The sequence below is a fragment of the Colias philodice genome, chromosome 14, assembly GCF_061535455.1.
Source record: "Colias philodice isolate Cphi_HAF_F1 chromosome 14, ilColPhil1 Martin Lab GWU primary, whole genome shotgun sequence".
NCBI lineage: Eukaryota > Metazoa > Arthropoda > Insecta > Lepidoptera > Pieridae > Colias > Colias philodice.
In genome coordinates, this window is record NC_143099.1 from 667,080 (window position 1) to 686,733 (window position 19,654).

The 19,654-nt window shown below is 40.9% G+C and overlaps 1 protein-coding gene across 9 annotated transcripts in view; it reads right to left on the reverse strand.

Annotated features, from left to right (window-relative positions):
• Positions 1–791: 791 nt before the first annotated feature.
• Liprin-alpha (PTPRF interacting protein alpha) overlaps positions 792–19,654 on the reverse strand; it is a 116,575-nt gene continuing 97,712 nt past the window's right edge. For 3 of the 9 annotated variants that reach the window (XM_089703406.1, XM_089703400.1, XM_089703409.1), the window contains 17 exons: positions 19,238–19,394; positions 18,416–18,529; positions 17,886–17,969; positions 17,342–17,494; positions 16,488–16,592; positions 15,285–15,359; positions 13,226–13,404; positions 12,675–12,719; positions 10,941–11,127; positions 10,253–10,389; positions 9,701–9,820; positions 7,939–8,021; positions 5,306–5,464; positions 4,617–4,731; positions 2,235–2,391; positions 1,569–1,685; positions 792–1,035 (listed from right to left, as the gene is read on the reverse strand). In XM_089703406.1, the coding sequence (XP_089559532.1) occupies positions 940–1,035; positions 1,569–1,685; positions 2,235–2,391; positions 4,617–4,731; positions 5,306–5,464; positions 7,939–8,021; positions 9,701–9,820; positions 10,253–10,389; positions 10,941–11,127; positions 12,675–12,719; positions 13,226–13,404; positions 15,285–15,359; positions 16,488–16,592; positions 17,342–17,494; positions 17,886–17,969; positions 18,416–18,529; positions 19,238–19,394 (2,083 nt within the window). In that variant the 3' untranslated portion in view covers positions 792–939. The remainder of the gene's footprint in view (positions 1,036–1,568; positions 1,686–2,234; positions 2,392–4,616; positions 4,732–5,305; positions 5,465–7,938; positions 8,022–9,700; positions 9,821–10,252; positions 10,390–10,940; positions 11,128–12,674; positions 12,720–13,225; positions 13,405–15,284; positions 15,360–16,487; positions 16,593–17,341; positions 17,495–17,885; positions 17,970–18,415; positions 18,530–19,237; positions 19,395–19,654) is intronic. The other 6 variants (XM_089703402.1, XM_089703401.1, XM_089703408.1 and 3 more) reach the window with 6 other exon arrangements.

Consider the following 19,654-nt stretch of genomic DNA (forward strand, 5'->3'; position numbering starts at 1 on the left):
CAAACACTGCTTATACTCTCGCTGACTGTACCTACATTACAACCAATACTAAATACGCCGTACTTTGCTTATTTAACACTAACGCACGGCACGTACGTACGGTACGTACGGCACATGCGGCACGTGAGGCAGGTGCTGAATATGCGGCACTTATCTTATATGCACTTTATTCGCCCACCCGACACGTACAGTCTATTTAGAATATATATTATATAGTATACGCGCTATATTCACTTATATGTGCAACATGTTTTCTCTGTTTTTGTTGCAGATGCGGTGTGTCCTGGACTTGCAACATGTGCGGCTCTTATTTCGTTTGATGTCTGTGCTGAAGGAACAGCGTGTGCTGTACCTGCAGCTTGTCTTGTACATGCAGCACGTGCGGGTGTTGCGGCGTACGCTACGCATCAGACGTCCGTACGTAGACTTGTTCCGAGACTCCACACGCTGCACGTACGGCGTGCCATGTATATACGACGCGTGCTGCAAGTGCGGCGTGTCTTGTAGATAGGACACGTGCCACCAGAGTTGTATCTGCATTTGATTAAGGTCTTGCTTTATCCTGTACCTACGTCTTGTCCCGCACACGCTGCACGTGTGCTGTATCTACGGCGTGTGCTGCACATGCAGCTGGTTAGAGTCTTGCGACGTATCCCGTGTATCCTGCACCTACGTCTTGTCCCGCACACGCTGCACGTGTGCTGTATCTACGGCGTGTGCTGCACATGCAGCTGGTTAGAGTCTTGCGACGTATCCCGTGTATCCTGCACCTACGTATTGTCCCTACACGCTGCACGTGCGGCGTGCGCTGTATATACGGCGTATGCACATCAGACGCGGTCCGCACGTGCGGCGTGTGCTGTATATACGGCATGTGTTGCACATGCGGCGCTTGGTGCGTCAGTGGTGTGGTGCGGCGCGCTAGTCGATGGCGTGGTGTCAGGAGGGCGGCGCGTGCTCGTGCGGCGCGCGCGCGGTGCGCTCCGTGCCGCCCGCCACCAGGTTGTTGAACTCCACCTCGAGGATCTGCCGCGCCTGTAATAGTGTTACACATATTTTTTTTTATTTGGCAAAAATGTATTGTACATTAAACGTTAGCTCAGCTTCACTCGAGTTTTCTTATGAGTGTCACTTCGACATTTATACTGTGAGTTTTAGCATTTCTTTTTAATTATTGTTTTCATTCAAGTCTAGGTGGTGTAATTCAATAAAAAATGTAAAATAAAAAAAACAAAATCATTAAAATTTGTTATATTAATTATTAGCACAGTTATAGATAAGTGTGCTTCATTTTACCATCTTTTTGAAGTGAAACTTATTAAGCGTGTTGAGAGAAAAATTTCAAGGTCGTGTCATGGCAATACCATCACAAAGATTTTCTTTTTAAATCTTGCCAAAGAAGTTTCACTTCTGACACGTGTGCACCCACGTTCTTTTTTATCTTTATCACGAAAAATTTCAAGGTCGTGTCATGGTCACCGTCACGTCATTTTGTCACGATGATTTTGGTACTTTTTAAATCTTGCCAAAGGAGTTTCACTTCTGACACGTCCTTTCTAAATACATACCTGCGTGTTCTGCGTGGGTATTTGCAGAGCGAGCGCCATGCTGTTCGCGTCGAAGTTGTCGTCGAGCGCGATCAGTGCGCCGTGCACACCGCTCTCCGATAAGTTCGGTGCGTACTCCTGTAACACACATACATACAATGTATTGTTATAGTACTTATTTACATTTGAGAAAATAAAAATTAATCGTAAAATCATTGGTTCATATCATACACAAGGGCTAAATACACATAAAAAATCTAATTTGTAATTTATTTATTTATTTTGGTAATGACTCGTTCTGTCACAGAACGAGTCATTACCGTACTGCGTGTGTGCGCTTAAGTGCGGATACGTAAGTACGTGCGCATGCGTACGTGATCTCGTGCCTGTGTTGTTGTGTGTTGGTACTTTCATAACTTACGGGCAGAAATAAAAAATTACGGGCAGACTGAAAATCAGCGCTGTTCAGGTGTTAAAGCCCGACAGCATGGCTGAGTCTGACCCGATTGCCATGTAAACTATTGTATATTTTTTGTAGTAATATGAGTAGTTGTTAAGTGTGTGTAACATGTGGTAATAAATATTTTTTCTTTCTTTCTTTCTTTCTTTCATGTATTTGTACATGCATCTATATGGATAAGTATTTTGTGTGTGTGTGTGTGTGTGAGTGTGTGTGTGCGCGCTCACCTTGAGGTTGATGGCGGCGAGCCAGCGCTGCAGCCGCTCGTTGGTCCACACGAGCACGTCGCGCAGACCGTGCTCCGCCGCGCGGCGCCGCTCGTCCAGCGCGCGCACCGAGTAGCCCACCCGCTTCAGGCACGCCACGCCGAAGTGCAGCGACGTTCTGTTGAATTGACGATTATTTTTTTGCGAAATGATTTCATTTAGGTGATGATTACACAGCGTCACACATGATCAAACATTATTACACATAGTCATACATGACCAGACATTATAATACAGCGTCACACATGACCACACGTGATAATACAGCATCACACTTGACCACACATGATAATACAGCATCACACATGAACACACATGATAATAGAGCATCACACATGACCACACGTGATAATACAGCATCACACATGACCACACATGATAATACAGCATCACATATGACCATACATGATTATAGAGCATCACACATGACCACACATGATAAAACAGCATCACACATGACCACACATGATAATACAGCATAACACATGACCACACATGATAATACAGCATCACACATGAACACATATGATAATACTGCATCACACATGATAATACAGCATAACACATGAACACATATGATAATACAGCATAACACATGACCACACATGATAATACAGCATCACACATGAACACATATGATAATACTGCATCACACATGATAATACAGCATAACACATGACCACACATGATAATACAGCATAACACATGACCACACATGATAATACAGCATCACACATGAACACATATGATAATACTGCATCACACATGATAATACAGCATAACACATGAACACATGATAATACTGCATCACACATGACCACACATGATAATACAGCATCACACATGACCACACATGATAATACAGCATCACACATGAACACACATGATAATAGAGCATCACACATTACCACACGTGATAATACAGCATCACACATGACCACACATGATAATACAGCATCACACATGACCATACATGATTATAGAGCATCACACATGACCACACATGATAATACAGCATCACACATGATAATACAGCATCACACATGACCATACATGATTATAGAGCATCACACATGACCACACATGATAAAACAGCATCACACATGACCACACATGATAATACAGCATAACACATGACCACACATGATAATACAGCATCACACATGAACACATATGATAATACTGCATCACACATGATAATACAGCATAACACATGAACACATATGATAATACTGCATCACACATGACCACACATGATAATACAGCATCACACATGACCACACATGATAATACAGCATCACACATGACCATACATGATTATAGAGCATCACACATGACCACACATGATAATACAGCATCACACATGATAATACAGCATCACACATGACCACACATGATAATACAGCATCACACATGACCATACATGATTATAGAGCATCACACATGACCACACATGATAAAACAGCATCACACATGACCACACATGATAATACAGCATAACACATGACCACACATGATAATACATCATCACACATGAACACATATGATAATACTGCATCACACATGATAATACAGCATAACACATGAACACATATGATAATACTGCATCACACATGACCACACATGATAATACAGCATCACACATGACCACACATGATAATACAGCATCACACATGACCACACATGATAATACAGCATCACACATGACCACACATGATAATACAGCATCACACATGACCACACATGATAATACAGCATCACACATGAACACACATGATAATAGAGCATCACACATGACCACACGTGATAATACAGCATCACACATGACCACACATGATAATACAGCATCACACATGACCATACATGATTATAGAGCATCACACATGACCACACATGATAATACAGCATCACACATGATAATACAGCATCACACATGACCACACATGATAATACAGCATCACACATGACCATACATGATTATAGAGCATCACACATGACCACACATGATAAAACAGCATCACACATGACCACACATGATAATACAGCATAACACATGACCACACATGATAATACAGCATCACACATGAACACATATGATAATACTGCATCACACATGATAATACAGCATAACACATGAACACATATGATAATACTGCATCACACATGACCACACATGATAATACAGCATCACACATGACCACACATGATAATACAGCATCACACATGACCACACATGATAATACAGCATCACACATGACCACATATGACTACAAGGTATCACACAAGACCACACATGATTACACAAAATCAAATTTTCCACACGGCTGCCACTTTATCACTCACCTGTGAAAACTGTCGACCATCTTGAGCTGCGTGCGCAGGTCCCGCTTGGTGAGGTGCTCCAGCATGCGCGCGTCCACTAGACACTCCATGAACGTGGTGCGGTATTGGGGGAGACCTGGAATGGAGGCGATTAAAATGAGCGGGGCGTCTTTAAGGTGATATGATTGTTCATTTTTGATACTTCACTATTATGGTTTTAGTTGGCGAATTGTAAAATTTAAAATTATTTTAAGGGCCGATTTTTCAATGCTTGGATAAAACTTATCCGTCCAATAAAGTATTACACGATAATATTAAAATGTCACGTAAACTGTCAAATATGGACAATTAGAATACGTTTTTAAAATGGTAGTTTTATACATTATTCGACGAATAAGTTTTATCCAAGCATTGAAAAATCGACCCTTAATGTTTTAATAGCTATCTGTCTAATATTATGGGAATTCGTTTAAAAATACTTAGGAATGAGCCGGGGTGGAAGTCGATAAAGTTCTTATTGTGGATTTTTTTAGCATAGTGACAGTGCTGCAGATATTACCCCCCCACACGACCGTCCCCTGTCAGTGCCCCCTGTCCCCCCACACGACCGTCCCCTGTAGGTGCCCCCTGCCCCCCACACGACCGTCCTCTGCCAGAGCCCCTGCCCCACACACGACCGTCCTCTGCCCCTGCCCCTGCCCCCCACTCACCGAGCGAGGGCAGCCACACGTTGCCGATCCACTCGTGGTTCATGTCCCCGAAGGCGAGCGCGGCGCAGGCGGTGCCGCGCGGCGCGGACGGGGACGTCAGCGAGACCATCTCCTGGATCGCCAGCCGCAGCTTCAGCCGGTGCAGCGGGTTGCTGATGCCTGCGCACGAGCATAAGATCATTGGCAATAAGGAAATAGCAAAAGAATTAAAGGCTTATTCAAACCAGAGCGGTATCCTAGAGCTCTAGTTTGAATAGGCCTTAATGCGATAGTTCGGTGTTTCACGAGTCGTGAGTGTCAGAAGTGTCGTCTTTCACGTGTCGTGAGTGTCAGAAATGTCGTCTATCACGTGTGTCGTGAGTGTCAGAAATGTCGTCTATCACGTGTGTCGTGAGTGTCAGAAACGTCGTCAATCACGTGTCGTGAGTGTCAGAAACGTTTGAAGTGTCATGTAATGTGTGTCATAATATGTACATTGTACGTGTAACACTATATCATTATGTATTACGCCCTTTGAATATCAAACGTGTGTATGTGTGTGTCTATGCATCACGCGTCACATATCGACGATGAAGTATCAATACCTCCTAACTAACATTTTAGCGATTTTCGTTTTATAGCATTTTCGTACTTAAAATAGAGTAATACATAGGCCCATTAAGGTCATTTCTCTGTAAACAGTCAATTTGAGCAAATATTAAAGTGTAGCAATACCTTATAACAAAAGTTGCGTCATTTTTGCTGGCAATATATTCTAACTACACCCTGACGCGTCCGCTCTGTTTTTAAGCACGCTTTCCTTGGGCTCATTTATAGCTTATTCCTGGGTTAAAAGTGGTGAGTTTGGCATGCTTTCAAACCAATAAGAAAGTATCCTAATACGTGCTTCTCCAACAAACTCAACAAACCATCAAAAAATTGCCATTCTTGACGATTTTTTAAATCCTTTTCCAAAACTACCATCGCATTATGAGCGTAAAGATACCAACAAATTGTTCGTAGAGTCAATTAAATTACTAAGCATTGTACATGTTACTGGTATGACGAAACAGCTGCTGACCTGACGTCTAGCACTTTTTTTTCGTTTGTAATTAATTACCTGGAAAAGCATTGTGTTAGCCAACAGCTGCCTATTGCCAAATTGCTCTTACCAAAATTGCCTATTTTGCGTGAGAGATGGAGGTGGGGGAAACCAGCTAAAACTGAAACCACCCGAGCACATGAAGCCAAGCAGCTTGTGAGGGCTGCCGAAGGCTTCAGGGAGGGACCCGGGAGACCCCAGGTGTCTTGCCCTGTACTCCGCAACCCCCGTACATTCCATGATGACGTGGGCTGCCGTTTCCTCGGACGCCATGCATGCTCTGCATAGCGGACTGTCTGTGATCCCTAAATTAAAGAGATGTTTGTTGAAGGGTCCGTGCCCTGTGAGGGTCCCTGTAGTTGCACTCTGCGTAGGTTGAGAATCTGACGTGCAAGTCTAGAGTCAATGTTTGGTAGGGCTTCTCTGGCTTGCTTGCAGTCAGATCTGCTTGAACATTCTGCTTTTTGTGCAGTGCTAGTGAGCTGGGTAATCATCAGCCGGATCCAGCTTGCAGGTAGCGGTATAATGGGAAAAGGTCCCATGACCGGTGTTTGAGATGCCCTTCTGGCTAATATGTCAGCAGCATCGTTTCCTCGTGAGTTACTGTGTCCTTTTATTCATTGTAGTACTAGGGACTTTCCCAGATCACATACCCTAGTAAGGGCTAGGTGACACTTTAGAATTAACCCTGAAGTGATTTCATGGCTTTTGATTGCCATGTGTGCTGCTTTGCTATCCGATAGGATCCGAATCGAAAAGTTGTTAAGTACATTCCTTTTGATTATGGCTGAAGCTGCAAGTAGAAGTCCTAGGCATTCAGCCTGAAAGACTGTATTATGGGGTCCCAAGGGGTGCGAGATGTTAATGTTTAGGTCCTCAGAGAAGACCCCAGCACCCGTGCCATTTTCAGTCTTGGACCCTTCCGTGAAGATGAGTAAATCTTCGACGCTGTTGTGCTCTGATGTGTTCACGTAGCTGTATCTTATATTATTTCTTGACTTGAACGCCAACTTAAGAACAAAGAAATTTACGTTCCGAGTGATTATGCCACTATAACCAAAGCAGCAAGAAAATCTCGTCCATATGAAGTTGAACAAATTGAAATAATGTTTTATATTCAAATCACTATCTTCGAGCATAATCACGTGTAGTGACAGGATTTTAAATCAAAATTTTACTATAGTATTGACTATTGATACAAAAACCTAATATTAAAATAAAAAAAATGTTGTAATCTTTAGAACAATTTCTTCTAAGTATATTGGCAATAAATTGTATCTAATAAATACGGCTTTCTGTTTAAATACAATTACAAGCAATATCTAATATCTGCATGTTTTTTTTTAAAATCTTTGAAGTTACATTTAATAAATGATTCCATGATATCTAATATCCTTTGAAAATGAACGTAAGCTAAAATAATAATTAAAAACAGTAACTAAAAAGAAATAAAACGTTTTTTTTATCTACTGAAAAATGTAGTTTTTGTAGTTAGCATATATTGACACTTCATCGTCGATATATGTATGTATGTGTGCGTGCACCTACTTACCGATCTCGCGCTGTATCTCCTGGTCGGAGAGCGCGGACATGATCGCGCCGGACTTGACGTTCGCTCGGCACGCGGCCACGTACCTGTAATGTTAGACGCTCAAGTTATAATATACACTACTACCACTTTAATCATCACTAAGACATTGAGTTTAAATTCATCAATTTTTTTTCTATTATATTAAAAGCGTCAGGAATTTTCTAACTATTTTTTACGCAATAACAACATCAAAAGCCATAGCGTCCCATAGCGCCCACTACACATGTTTTGTGTCACCATGTATAGTGTATAAGGGTCAGGCTCGAGTCAGGCGACCAATTCCACAGCAGAGCCTACTTCACATGTATCGGGACATTCTGTATAAGGGTATGTACTACACATGTATCGGGACACCCTGTATAGTGTATAAGGCTGGGTACTCACCAGGCGGGCATGCCGACCCACAGCTCGAGCCAGGCGACGACGGTGGGCCCGTTCCACAGCGCGAACGGGTCACGTGTGCACAGGGCTAAGGGCGGGTACTCACCAGGCGGGCATGCCGACCCACAGCTCGAGCCAGGCGACGACGGTGGGCCCGTTCCACAGCGCGAACGGGTCACGTGTGCACAGGGCTAAGGGCGGGTACTCACCAGGCGGGCATGCCGACCCACAGCTCGAGCCAGGCGACGACGGTGGGCCCGTTCCACAGCGCGAACGGGTCACGTGTGCACAGGGCTAAGGGCGGGTACTCACCAGGCGGGCATGCCGACCCACAGCTCGAGCCAGGCGACGACGGTGGGCCCGTTCCACAGCGCGAACGGGTCACGTGTGCACAGGGCTAAGGGCGGGTACTCACCAGGCGGGCATGCCGACCCACAGCTCGAGCCAGGCGACGACGGTGGGCCCGTTCCACAGCGCGAACGGGTCACGTGTGCACAGGGCTAAGGGCGGGTACTCACCAGGCGGGCATGCCGACCCACAGCTCGAGCCAGGCGACGACGGTGGGCCCGTTCCACAGCGCGAACGGGTCACGTGTGCACAGGGCTAAGGGCGGGTACTCACCAGGCGGGCATGCCGACCCACAGCTCGAGCCAGGCGACGACGGTGGGCCCGTTCCACAGCGCGAACGGGTCACGTGTGCACAGGGCTAAGGGCGGGTACTCACCAGGCGGGCATGCCGACCCACAGCTCGAGCCAGGCGACGACGGTGGGCCCGTTCCACAGCGCGAACGGGTCACGTGTGCACAGGGCTAAGGGCGGGTACTCACCAGGCGGGCATGCCGACCCACAGCTCGAGCCAGGCGACGACGGTGGGCCCGTTCCACAGCGCGAACGGGTCACGTGTGCACAGGGCTAAGGGCGGGTACTCACCAGGCGGGCATGCCGACCCACAGCTCGAGCCAGGCGACGACGGTGGGCCCGTTCCACAGCGCGAACGGGTCACGTGTGCACAGGGCTAAGGGCGGGTACTCACCAGGCGGGCATGCCGACCCACAGCTCGAGCCAGGCGACGACGGTGGGCCCGTTCCACAGCGCGAACGGGTCACGTGTGCACAGGGCTAAGGGCGGGTACTCACCAGGCGGGCATGCCGACCCACAGCTCGAGCCAGGCGACGACGGTGGGCCCGTTCCACAGCGCGAACGGGTCACGTGTGCACAGGGCTAAGGGCGGGTACTCACCAGGCGGGCATGCCGACCCACAGCTCGAGCCAGGCGACGACGGTGGGCCCGTTCCACAGCGCGAACGGGTCACGTGTGCACAGGGCTAAGGGCGGGTACTCACCAGGCGGGCATGCCGACCCACAGCTCGAGCCAGGCGACGACGGTGGGCCCGTTCCACAGCGCGAAGGGCGTGCCCGCGCGCATCGCCTCGCCCAGCAGCTCGTGCCGGTAGTCGCGCTCCCTGCACACACACATACATACATACAATTAAATAAAAATCTAAAAACACGATAAGATGAAGTATTGTATTGACACCTATAATTATAATACTTACTTTAAATAAAAAATCAGGCAATAATATGTCAGTAATCAGTAAACAGTACAAGAACAAGAGTAATAAGTGTTATGTACGAAGTTTGAATTATCTGTCCGTTTAAAGTGGGACAGAATCGAGTTAAAAGGAGTTCGTTATGTAATACAAACTTGTAAAAATAATCTTAGTTATAAACAATATTTATACGTACAGAAAACATACATTTTTTGAATAGTTAACACTCGGCAGAAGAAAGAAAACGAAAAAAAAAAGAAAAGTACAGTTGGTGACCAGTAAATTAAGACCAGTAAGTCAAATTATCCTTATATCCTTCAGTCAAAAAGGCCCCTCATTACGTACTTGCTCTTAGTCCGTGCGTAGTCCTGATGCTGCATCGGCTGCTGAGCCAACTGGCTCTGCTGACTGTCATCATCAGCTAGTGATGAGAGACCCAGGGATGATACTGATGATAGCGTTCTACCACTTTGACCTTGCACCTGGATGAATTATATCATGATAAGATTACTGTTATTAATTACTTTATGCCTATAAAATAAATGTCTGCTATTTATGTATAACTTCTTACGTATTATTTTTTGTTTGTCTATAATGATGATGATGAACGAATGTCCAGTTGAAAATTGTATCCTTTAAATGTTAAAAATCAAGCTGTAACATTTTTATGTACTCTTTCATATAAATATCTCTGTCTACCCGCATTCAAAAAATAATTTTTTGCTCGCCTTAAAATCTCTGCTTTTAAATTGAAAGACATTTTCACATCCAAACAAATTATGAACGTACTTTCAAAAACCTTAAAAAAATTGTTTGTCTGTAAAGTCGGTTTACTAACGATAGTTGAACGTGACAACGTCCGATTGTGCTTCTTTGTCGCTCGTTCCGCGCTTTCTCGCTTTCTTTCTCGTTCCGCTCGAGAACGCCTCAGAGCGAGGTAACGCCGCATGAGTCATGTTTTTTCGTGCGTGCAGCCGGCTCTATCGAATTATAAGACGTTGTCACGTCAAAAACCATTCCATCAGATACATACCGGCATGCCAGCCTTATCCTTCTTACTGAAGAACCTTCCCAATGAACTCTTGATGCCCCTCTTCTTCTGCTGGTGCATGGACGCTATGGAAACCGCTGATGCTGCAGAGGAGACCCTCGGGAGCCCGGGGGATGCGCCCCCCCAGCTCGGGCCCACCGTGCCCCCCAGGGACTCTTGGCTTGAACTGCTGTAGGGGGATACATGGTTAGTATCGTGGAGTAGGGCTGTTTTGATGGTAGCATTGACGTCTAATAAACTACCAGACACACAATCGTATAGTTTGGAAGTTTGAAATATTGATGTTAAAAAAAGGAGACTTACCGGCTCCTGAGACACAGTATTTAACCAATTCAGGAGCCTATGGATTCATATATAAGCTGTACCTATTTTTTAATGTCAATAAAGTTTTTATTTATTTATTATTATCTACTATATAAATAAATGTTATGGGCAAAAGTGACTTGACCCAGTTTAGCCTTTTAAATAAACAATTAACTTTTATATAATTAATCATGAAGCAAAACTATACCTAGAGTTTCCTACTGAGCGTTTTCAATAGACTTTGAATGTTATTGCGACGAAATAAGGTGTTAATTTGATTTAAAGTTTTATACGTCGTATACAACGGCACGGACGTTTTTTGGCGAACTTTTAAATGGCAATTGTGTGTCTAGTTGTTGATTGTACGTCAATGATTGGAAATTAGAAAATACGGAGGAAAATTATAGTAAGAACAAGATTTAATTAAGAAAAGACTTTTGTGTTTAAGAAATAAGAGTGAAAGTGAAATTTTTTTGTTGCAAGAAACGTAGAGTAATAAATAAATCGTATCGAGATTTAAAATGTACAATTTAGCACTGGGGACAACAGTGGGGACAAACTTCTTTGAAGCGAGCGCGTGAATTGATGGAAGAATTTAATGTAAAACAATAAAAATGTTGAAGTGATACATTAAAAAATTATGAAATTAGCGAAAGTGAATGTTGAATGGGTTACTGGAATATTTACAAATGAAAAATGTTATTATATTTCTATTTCACATCGATTATTTTCTGAAACGATAATGGTTTCACTACCTATATTTTGAGAAATAAGTTTTTAAACTTTTGCGGGTATACGTCAGAAAACAATCGATGTTGCAAGAAATAAAAATGGAATTACTGTGGATGTATTTTTAGCCATAAAAGTGCAGCTAAAGGAAAGGGGGGACAAATAAATACAATCACCAGAAACACGTACCGTTTACTTTTGCAATGAAATTTTAGTTGACGGTAGACATAAAACAACATCCTTAGTAATTCCATATATTATGCACATGAAAAAATATAATACAAAATGATTTTAAGTAAACTTATACACAATACTGATATAAAAATAAATGTTTGTGAAATTAACTATATGAAATGTAAAGTATTGTTATTCATTTTATAAAATAAAATCTTCTATGAAAAAAATGATAAAAAATACTGTAAAAAGTAATGTATAAAACTAAATTTATGAAAGTCATAAAAAATATATAAAAATAATCTCTGCATAAACTAAATATATCCCTCAGAAGATCCAAAGTGATAAAACAAGTAACCCCTATCTTTGACATTGAAAAACGACGATCTAATACACATCATATGCGGTATATAACTGTACAGTTTCTCTTGACAGTCACATGGCACATGATCTAGGTTCAAAGTTAGGTATCGTTTATATCTAGACGTTAGTAATGGTTCAGAGTAACACCTGTGCATCGGGATCCGGGCCATACTCCCCGACATTATTGAGGTCCTGTGCAGCGTGGAAAAAATATATTGGTTAGTAATGTGAATATTGTTAGAAATAATAACTGTAACCAATAACCATGCTGTTAGTCCATATACTTATAGAGCCTTAAAATAATTGCCAATTCCATTTTCATTTATGTAATACAATCGCTCATGCATTCCATTTGTAATGTCTTTTACAACACAGTGTCAAATTCATTATATTAGTAAAGATTAATAGGATAAAGTGCGGTCGAACCAAGAAGAATTTCGTATCCCGAAACATTTTCATATTTTTACATAAGAGAGGTCATACAAAGATTTTTTTTCACGATATCTTACAAAATAAGCAGTATTATTTTCAGTGTAAAAAATGACAGATCTATATATAACGCCATCCCTTTTCCACACTGGAAATAAGATGGCATTAAGCCATCATGGTATCCCCTAGGTCCATATACGAAATTATTCATGAATCTTGACCATAATATAGTGCATTTAACCCCCCTTTTCTCCCCACAGTATACTCACGAGTCATACGGCGCCGGGTAGTGCGTCCTCAGTCTATCTCTTTCTGCATGTATCGCTCTAGCCGCCCGTTCTAGTCGCAGCGACCGCGCCGTGAGCGGAGACTCTGCCCCTTCGCCCACGCCCACGCCGGCGCCCACGCCCACGCCGCCCACGCCCACGCCCTCGTCGCACAGCTGCAACTGTTGTTGTGTTATACTAACATCTGTGTGGATTGTGCGTGTGGACTAACAGTGGGGAGACAATGACTATATGGATGCAAAGATGATTTGAAAATAGATGATGCTTAACTGGTTGTAATTGTTTTGTGTTAAAATTAATAAATAAGTGGGAACTGGTAAGTTAGTGGATTTCAAAATTACTATAATATGTTATGATAAATTAATTGCTCATCAAGTCACCAGACAACTTTTTGGTACAAAAACTTTAGTGAAAATTATTTTAAAAGGGTTGTAATTATTTATGGCAAAAATATTCAAGGTTTCTATGTATTAAATACTCATAAATATACTAAAATAATGTCATTAAATATTTGAGAAAATTCTCTATCTACGTGGATCTATTTATAAAACATTATCATCTACATGAAAGTGTTTGGAATTATGTACATAACGGAATATCTTAAAAAAAATCTATGGTATATTATTTTCTAATGTGGTCTAAGGTAAGGTAAGGTTTACATCAAAATTTTCTAAGTATTTACAAAGATATTGACAACGCTAGTTTACAAGGATGAAGCTACACAAGCTATAATTTAATACAAATAATAATTAAATAAACTGTGTATTATCATATACATGAAATATACGTATTATGTAATATAAATATATTCATACAATAAATTTCTTTAATAAATGACTACACAATGTGAATGTTTACTAAAAATACATAAATACAGCTATTGATATTTCAACAAAGGTTTGCAAAAATTACATACCTAACAACTTTACCATATTATAAACCTACGTCCATAAAAATATTGTACATAAAAATCTTTTAAATATGGTTATGTCCCGTTCAAATACATACTTTAATATTGCATTTAATGGTCCTTCGAGCCGGATCTTCGTCACGACATCACGACTTATAACTTTTATATCCGTTTAAAATCCTCTAAATGCAAAAACAAGTTATAAGTACGAGACAAAACCACTTTTATACATATAATTATATACACACTTAAAGCAAAAGCTTTAGCCGATTCTAAACAATATTTTCGGAACGCACAGCCTTGGCAGTACATATTTTTATACACTTTTACTGAAGATATATTTATTCTACATAAATAAAGCTATATATTGCATTGTGACAAATACCAGGCCTACTGTGAACTAGCAACAGTGACACATATGCAGAATCTTGCTTCATTAAAGGAGATGGGAGTAAAAGGATGTTCAGACATATAATGTATAGATTTTTAAGGCATTTATCAAACCGGGAAAATGTGACAACGGGGAAAGACATGTGATAGATATTATACGTGTAGAGGAATCTCGTTAGTGAGAAATCGTTGAACTATTTAGATAAAACAATAATGGTGCTATCGTGGATATTGTAAAAATTGAAGACGTTGAGATAAAGAAAGTACATGTACTTGTGGGGATGTTATTTTGGGATTGAATACTTTTAGGGTTAGGATAAATTTCTATATCTTTCCAAAAACGATTCAGTATAACCTTTAAAGTAGAAGGGGATATTGCAGCGCTACGTTTTTGATATCAGTGTTTACAGCATATACAAATATATAATCAAGTATTATTTAGAAGGAAGAAGACAGTAAAGTGTCGTTAAGCACGCTAAGGTACAATGGGGTAGGGTACAATATAGTAAAGCACAGTGGGTAAGTTGAATAGAATAGGGTAAAATACAGTAGGGTGCAACAGAATAAGGCACAGTGGGGTAGGGTACATCAAAGTAGGGTGCATCAGGGTAGGGTACAATAGAGTAGGGTCCAAGGTATAATGATAGGGTACTATAGTGTAGTATACAAAAAAGTAGGGTAAAGTGGAATAGGGCACGCTAGGGGATAGAGTGGGGTAGAGCGGGCGCAGTGCGCACGCACCTGGCTGGCGGGCAGGCTCTCGGAGGCGGGCGGCGCGCGGTAGTGCGCGTGCGCAGGCGACATGGACGCCGGCGCCTGCCGCACACACACACACACGCTCTTGTACTCCAGTTTATTTAGATACGTGATTTAGAATATACACAGTACAATTTAGAACCAAAAGGACGCTGATTTTTTTATGTGTAACACATAAAGATTGAAATCGTTTGTCATTGATACATAAATACATTTTACATACATTCAACTTGATATATTCATCGTGTCAAAAAAAGTCGAAAATGACACAAACATTTTCTTCAAAAAAAAAAATGTTTTGTACATATTAAAATTATCTAACAACAAAGTACATAAGTGTTCTCTGCTTGATATTTCTTGATTTTATTTGTATTCATCAGAAAGCACTAGAATCCATTTGCTTCTACCAATGTAGAATCCATATTCTTGTAAACAATATCCTCCATCTTATCAGACAGTTAATTTTTAACACGCATATTATAAAATTAACGCAGTTTAATTTATTGTATGCAGTAAAAACCACAATCGTGATCTTAGAGTTATATTATTATTAATGTTAAGTTAAATACAAACTAGATGGTATTTTTGTTAGATAATACGATTATTAGTACAAAAAATAATCATAATATTTGTAATAAGAAAAGAGTTTGGTTTTGTAATAAGTGTTGAAAGTGTCATTGTTCTATATATTACTTAGAATTTTCATATTTTCAAATTAAGAATGTATATGTGAGCACGTGTATACATAAGCGTGGTTTAGTTGAATGTATATGTATAATATGAGTATGTATGTATATTGATCGTATATGTGTAGTGCGAGTGTGCGTACGCGCACGTAAATGCACAATCATATTTTTGAAGTGAAACTTCTTTATCGGGGTTGGAAAAAAATTTAGTGTAACATTTTTTCGTGACGCGTGACATTTTTCCGTTACACGCCATCTTTTTCTTATCCCTACCACGCGTGATTCGACGTATTTCTGTAAAGTTGCATATATGTAGTAAATTATTTTATGAAAAATAATTTCATAAAGAAATTTCACTTCTTATATGTGTACACTAGTACACGCACACATTTTTATTAATATTTGTACATCTGGTGTATGTGTGAGTCTGCCTTTCTATATCTAATATCACGTATGTATCGGTTTGTCCAGTGTGTGTGTGTGTGTGTGTGTATACACTCACGGTGTGGTACTTGTGGTGCTGCATGTGCGGGCGGGAGGGGGACGCGGCCGCGGGGGGGGACTCCGCCCGGCGGGACACTACGTTCATGTGCTCGTAGCTGCCCACCTGTAACGAGACACGTTCCTAATTATATGTATTAGCATATAAATTTATAAATAATAGAAAAAAATCGATCAAGAGGCGGGATTCGAACCCGCATCCTTTCACGCCAATCCGGGGCGGATGCCTGACCAACTTAACTAAAACTTTCAGTTTTATGTGTCTAACGGACACAACGCGCGAAACAAATACGAAAACATTATTTCAATGATTACAATATTGTAACAATGGAACAAGACCTTTTTGTTGTATCACAAATACAGTTGAATTTGATATTTTTATGACATTCAAAAAATTGGCGTTTATAATGAATAGGAAAATGTATTAGCATTTTAACCAGGTTTTGTCCTTTCCCACAAGGCTAGCCGCAACACGAAAGAATATCGGCGACCGTCTGTGGTAAGGGTCGCCAGCGGCCCAAGTAGGGATAGGTATTTACCACGCGAAGTGATGAAAATCTTAATTTGACAAAACTTTGTCACAACAAGTTCTAAAGCAAAATTTAAAAAAAAGACGGGTTGCACTCCGGGAGTGCCGGCAGAAGTGAAAACTTGATTATTAACGTTGAGCATGTTTGATATTTTGGAATGGTATCCGTCTTACGCTTTTTCGATCAGGTCACGTGTCCTGACGCGAGTTTAAGATTTTATACCCATTACAGAAAAAGTGCTCAACGCCGCTAAAGAAGTTTTCACTTCAAAAAAAAAACAAATCTTCTTATTTTTCATACTTTGTGACCAGATATCTAAACATACCCTGGACTCAAGCTCCTCCGCCCTAGCCTCAGTGCTCTGTTTCTCCTCCTGTATGAGCCGTATCTCCGTGTTGATAGCGTCGAGTTGTTCCTGCAGCATTAAAGCTAACGCAGCCGCGTCTGTGTGTCCCTCGGCACCTTCCGACTCGTCGTTCTGGAACGTAACATGAGTGGGTTTAAGATTCTTGCGAAGAAATATACATCCAGAATGCTATTAGAATTGGAAAAAGTTGGTTTGTACCCAAATTTTTCCAATTCTAATAACATTTTTGCCCCATTTTGCATCATTGTTGCCCCAGATTGCAATATATAAAAAATCACACTTAAATAAGTCAAGGAAGTAACAATGAACACTTTTTTTACATTCTTGGTTACGACAATAGAGTAGGTAAAGTATAAAAAAATAATTTCGATTGCAATAGCCAAAGATGAAATATTTGCATCTAAATTACTACCATAGCAAGATCACGGTCAAAATGTGGTTCTTATCGAAATTATTAACAAAATAAACAATATGAAACATAATATAAATAAAATTAAATTACCTCCGCATCACTAGGCACGTCGAACGCTTGTTGCACGTTCGCAAGCACGTGCGCTTGTTGTAATTTCTCCCACGAACCGTCCAACTGGAAATTTCATTCTATCATTAGTGTTTTAACGAGAATGTAGATATTTTTCATTTTAAATTTAAGCGTAGAACATAATATGAGCTACAAAATTATACCAAGCCAAAACAATAGCATGACTTTTAGGGAAAAGTTTTTTAATTTTAAGAAACACTGTATTGTTTGTTTCCCAAAGACAAATAAATAAATAAATAAAGTTTGCTTCAAATAGTTGCATTTCTCTGAATTATGTCACAAGTAGAGATGAAAATAAAATTTAAACACGATTGAAAACTGATTCGGACATAAAACCAACCATTTTTTATATTTTGCGTATGCTTGTATGCAGTATTATTATGCGCGTGTATGTAGTAAATTCACAAATTCGTGCACTTTATGATGAGTACATTTTGTGAGTGTGCATGATATAATATTGTATGCAAGTTATGTGTGTCTGTATGTCTCACCTTAGGCTGGAACAGCGCGGGCGGTTGCGGTGCTGCGGGAGATAACGAACGAGTGAGGGCGTCCGTTTGCTGAATGTTGAATGCGATCTCTTGTTGGAGCATTTGCCGTTTCATCTGTATTAAAAATTTTATCAAATTAACTTTTTGAGTTAAATCAAATTTATTCTGTCATCTTTCCAATATGTTTAGGTCATATCTATCCTAATATTAATAAGTGGAAAGATTTGTATATTTAAGTACCTGTTATAAAAAAATAACCCTGGTATTTCAACCCGTTCACAATCCGAATCGGCGCCTCGTAACAGCGATGTAAGTAGAAAATAAAGGGAGAAGTAGCAGAGCACGATATAGTGGCATTCTTACTTCCACTTACCAACAACTTCCGCATCTTCTGACCTAACTTCCAAGACACCTAATGTCAAATCTCCCCTCAACAATACCTGTTCTGTCTCCATGCGCCACTTGGCCAGATCCTTGAGTATCTCCTGCTTGTCTGCTAGCATAGTAGCATTCTTACTTCCACTCGCAGCCAACTTCCGAGCTCATTAAACCTAACTTCCAAGACACCTAATGTCAAATCTCCCCTATAACATACCTGTTCGGTCACTCAGCGGGGCTCGAACCCGCATCCTTTCGCGCCATTCCGGGGCGGATGCCTGACCAACTCAGCCACTCGTGACCCGCCAGAGCGATCGAATTTATTCTATTCTTTCAGTTTTATGTGTCTGAAGGGACACACCCTACTTTTTTTTCTATTCTTTATAAATTTATATTTATATAGCATTTGAATGCCATAAAACCAAAAATACAAATTCAACATACCTGTTCTGTCTCCATGCGCCACTTGGCCAACTCCTTGAGTATCTCTTGTTTGTCTGCTAGCAACTCGTCCGCATATTTGCGCGTCTTCTCCAACTCTTGTTGCAGCGCGTTCTTCTCTTCTAGCGCGTGCATTCTCTCCTTGAGGTGGACTTGCAATCTGGGGATTTCAATTTTAATTTGTAAATGCTAATCAAAAAATGTTGTGTGGTTTTATGAAACCACGGTAAAAGTGAAACTTAGGCACAAAATTATCGTATTTGTACGATAATTATCGTACGGTTCGACCGTCACGCGACATGCGCTACACAGACCAAAAAGTTTGAGACGATGTAATAAAAGTTTCACTTTAATAAACGAACGAAATCAGCTATGAAGTACCATATAGCTAAAAAAAAATTAAGTTTTATTGTTGACCTC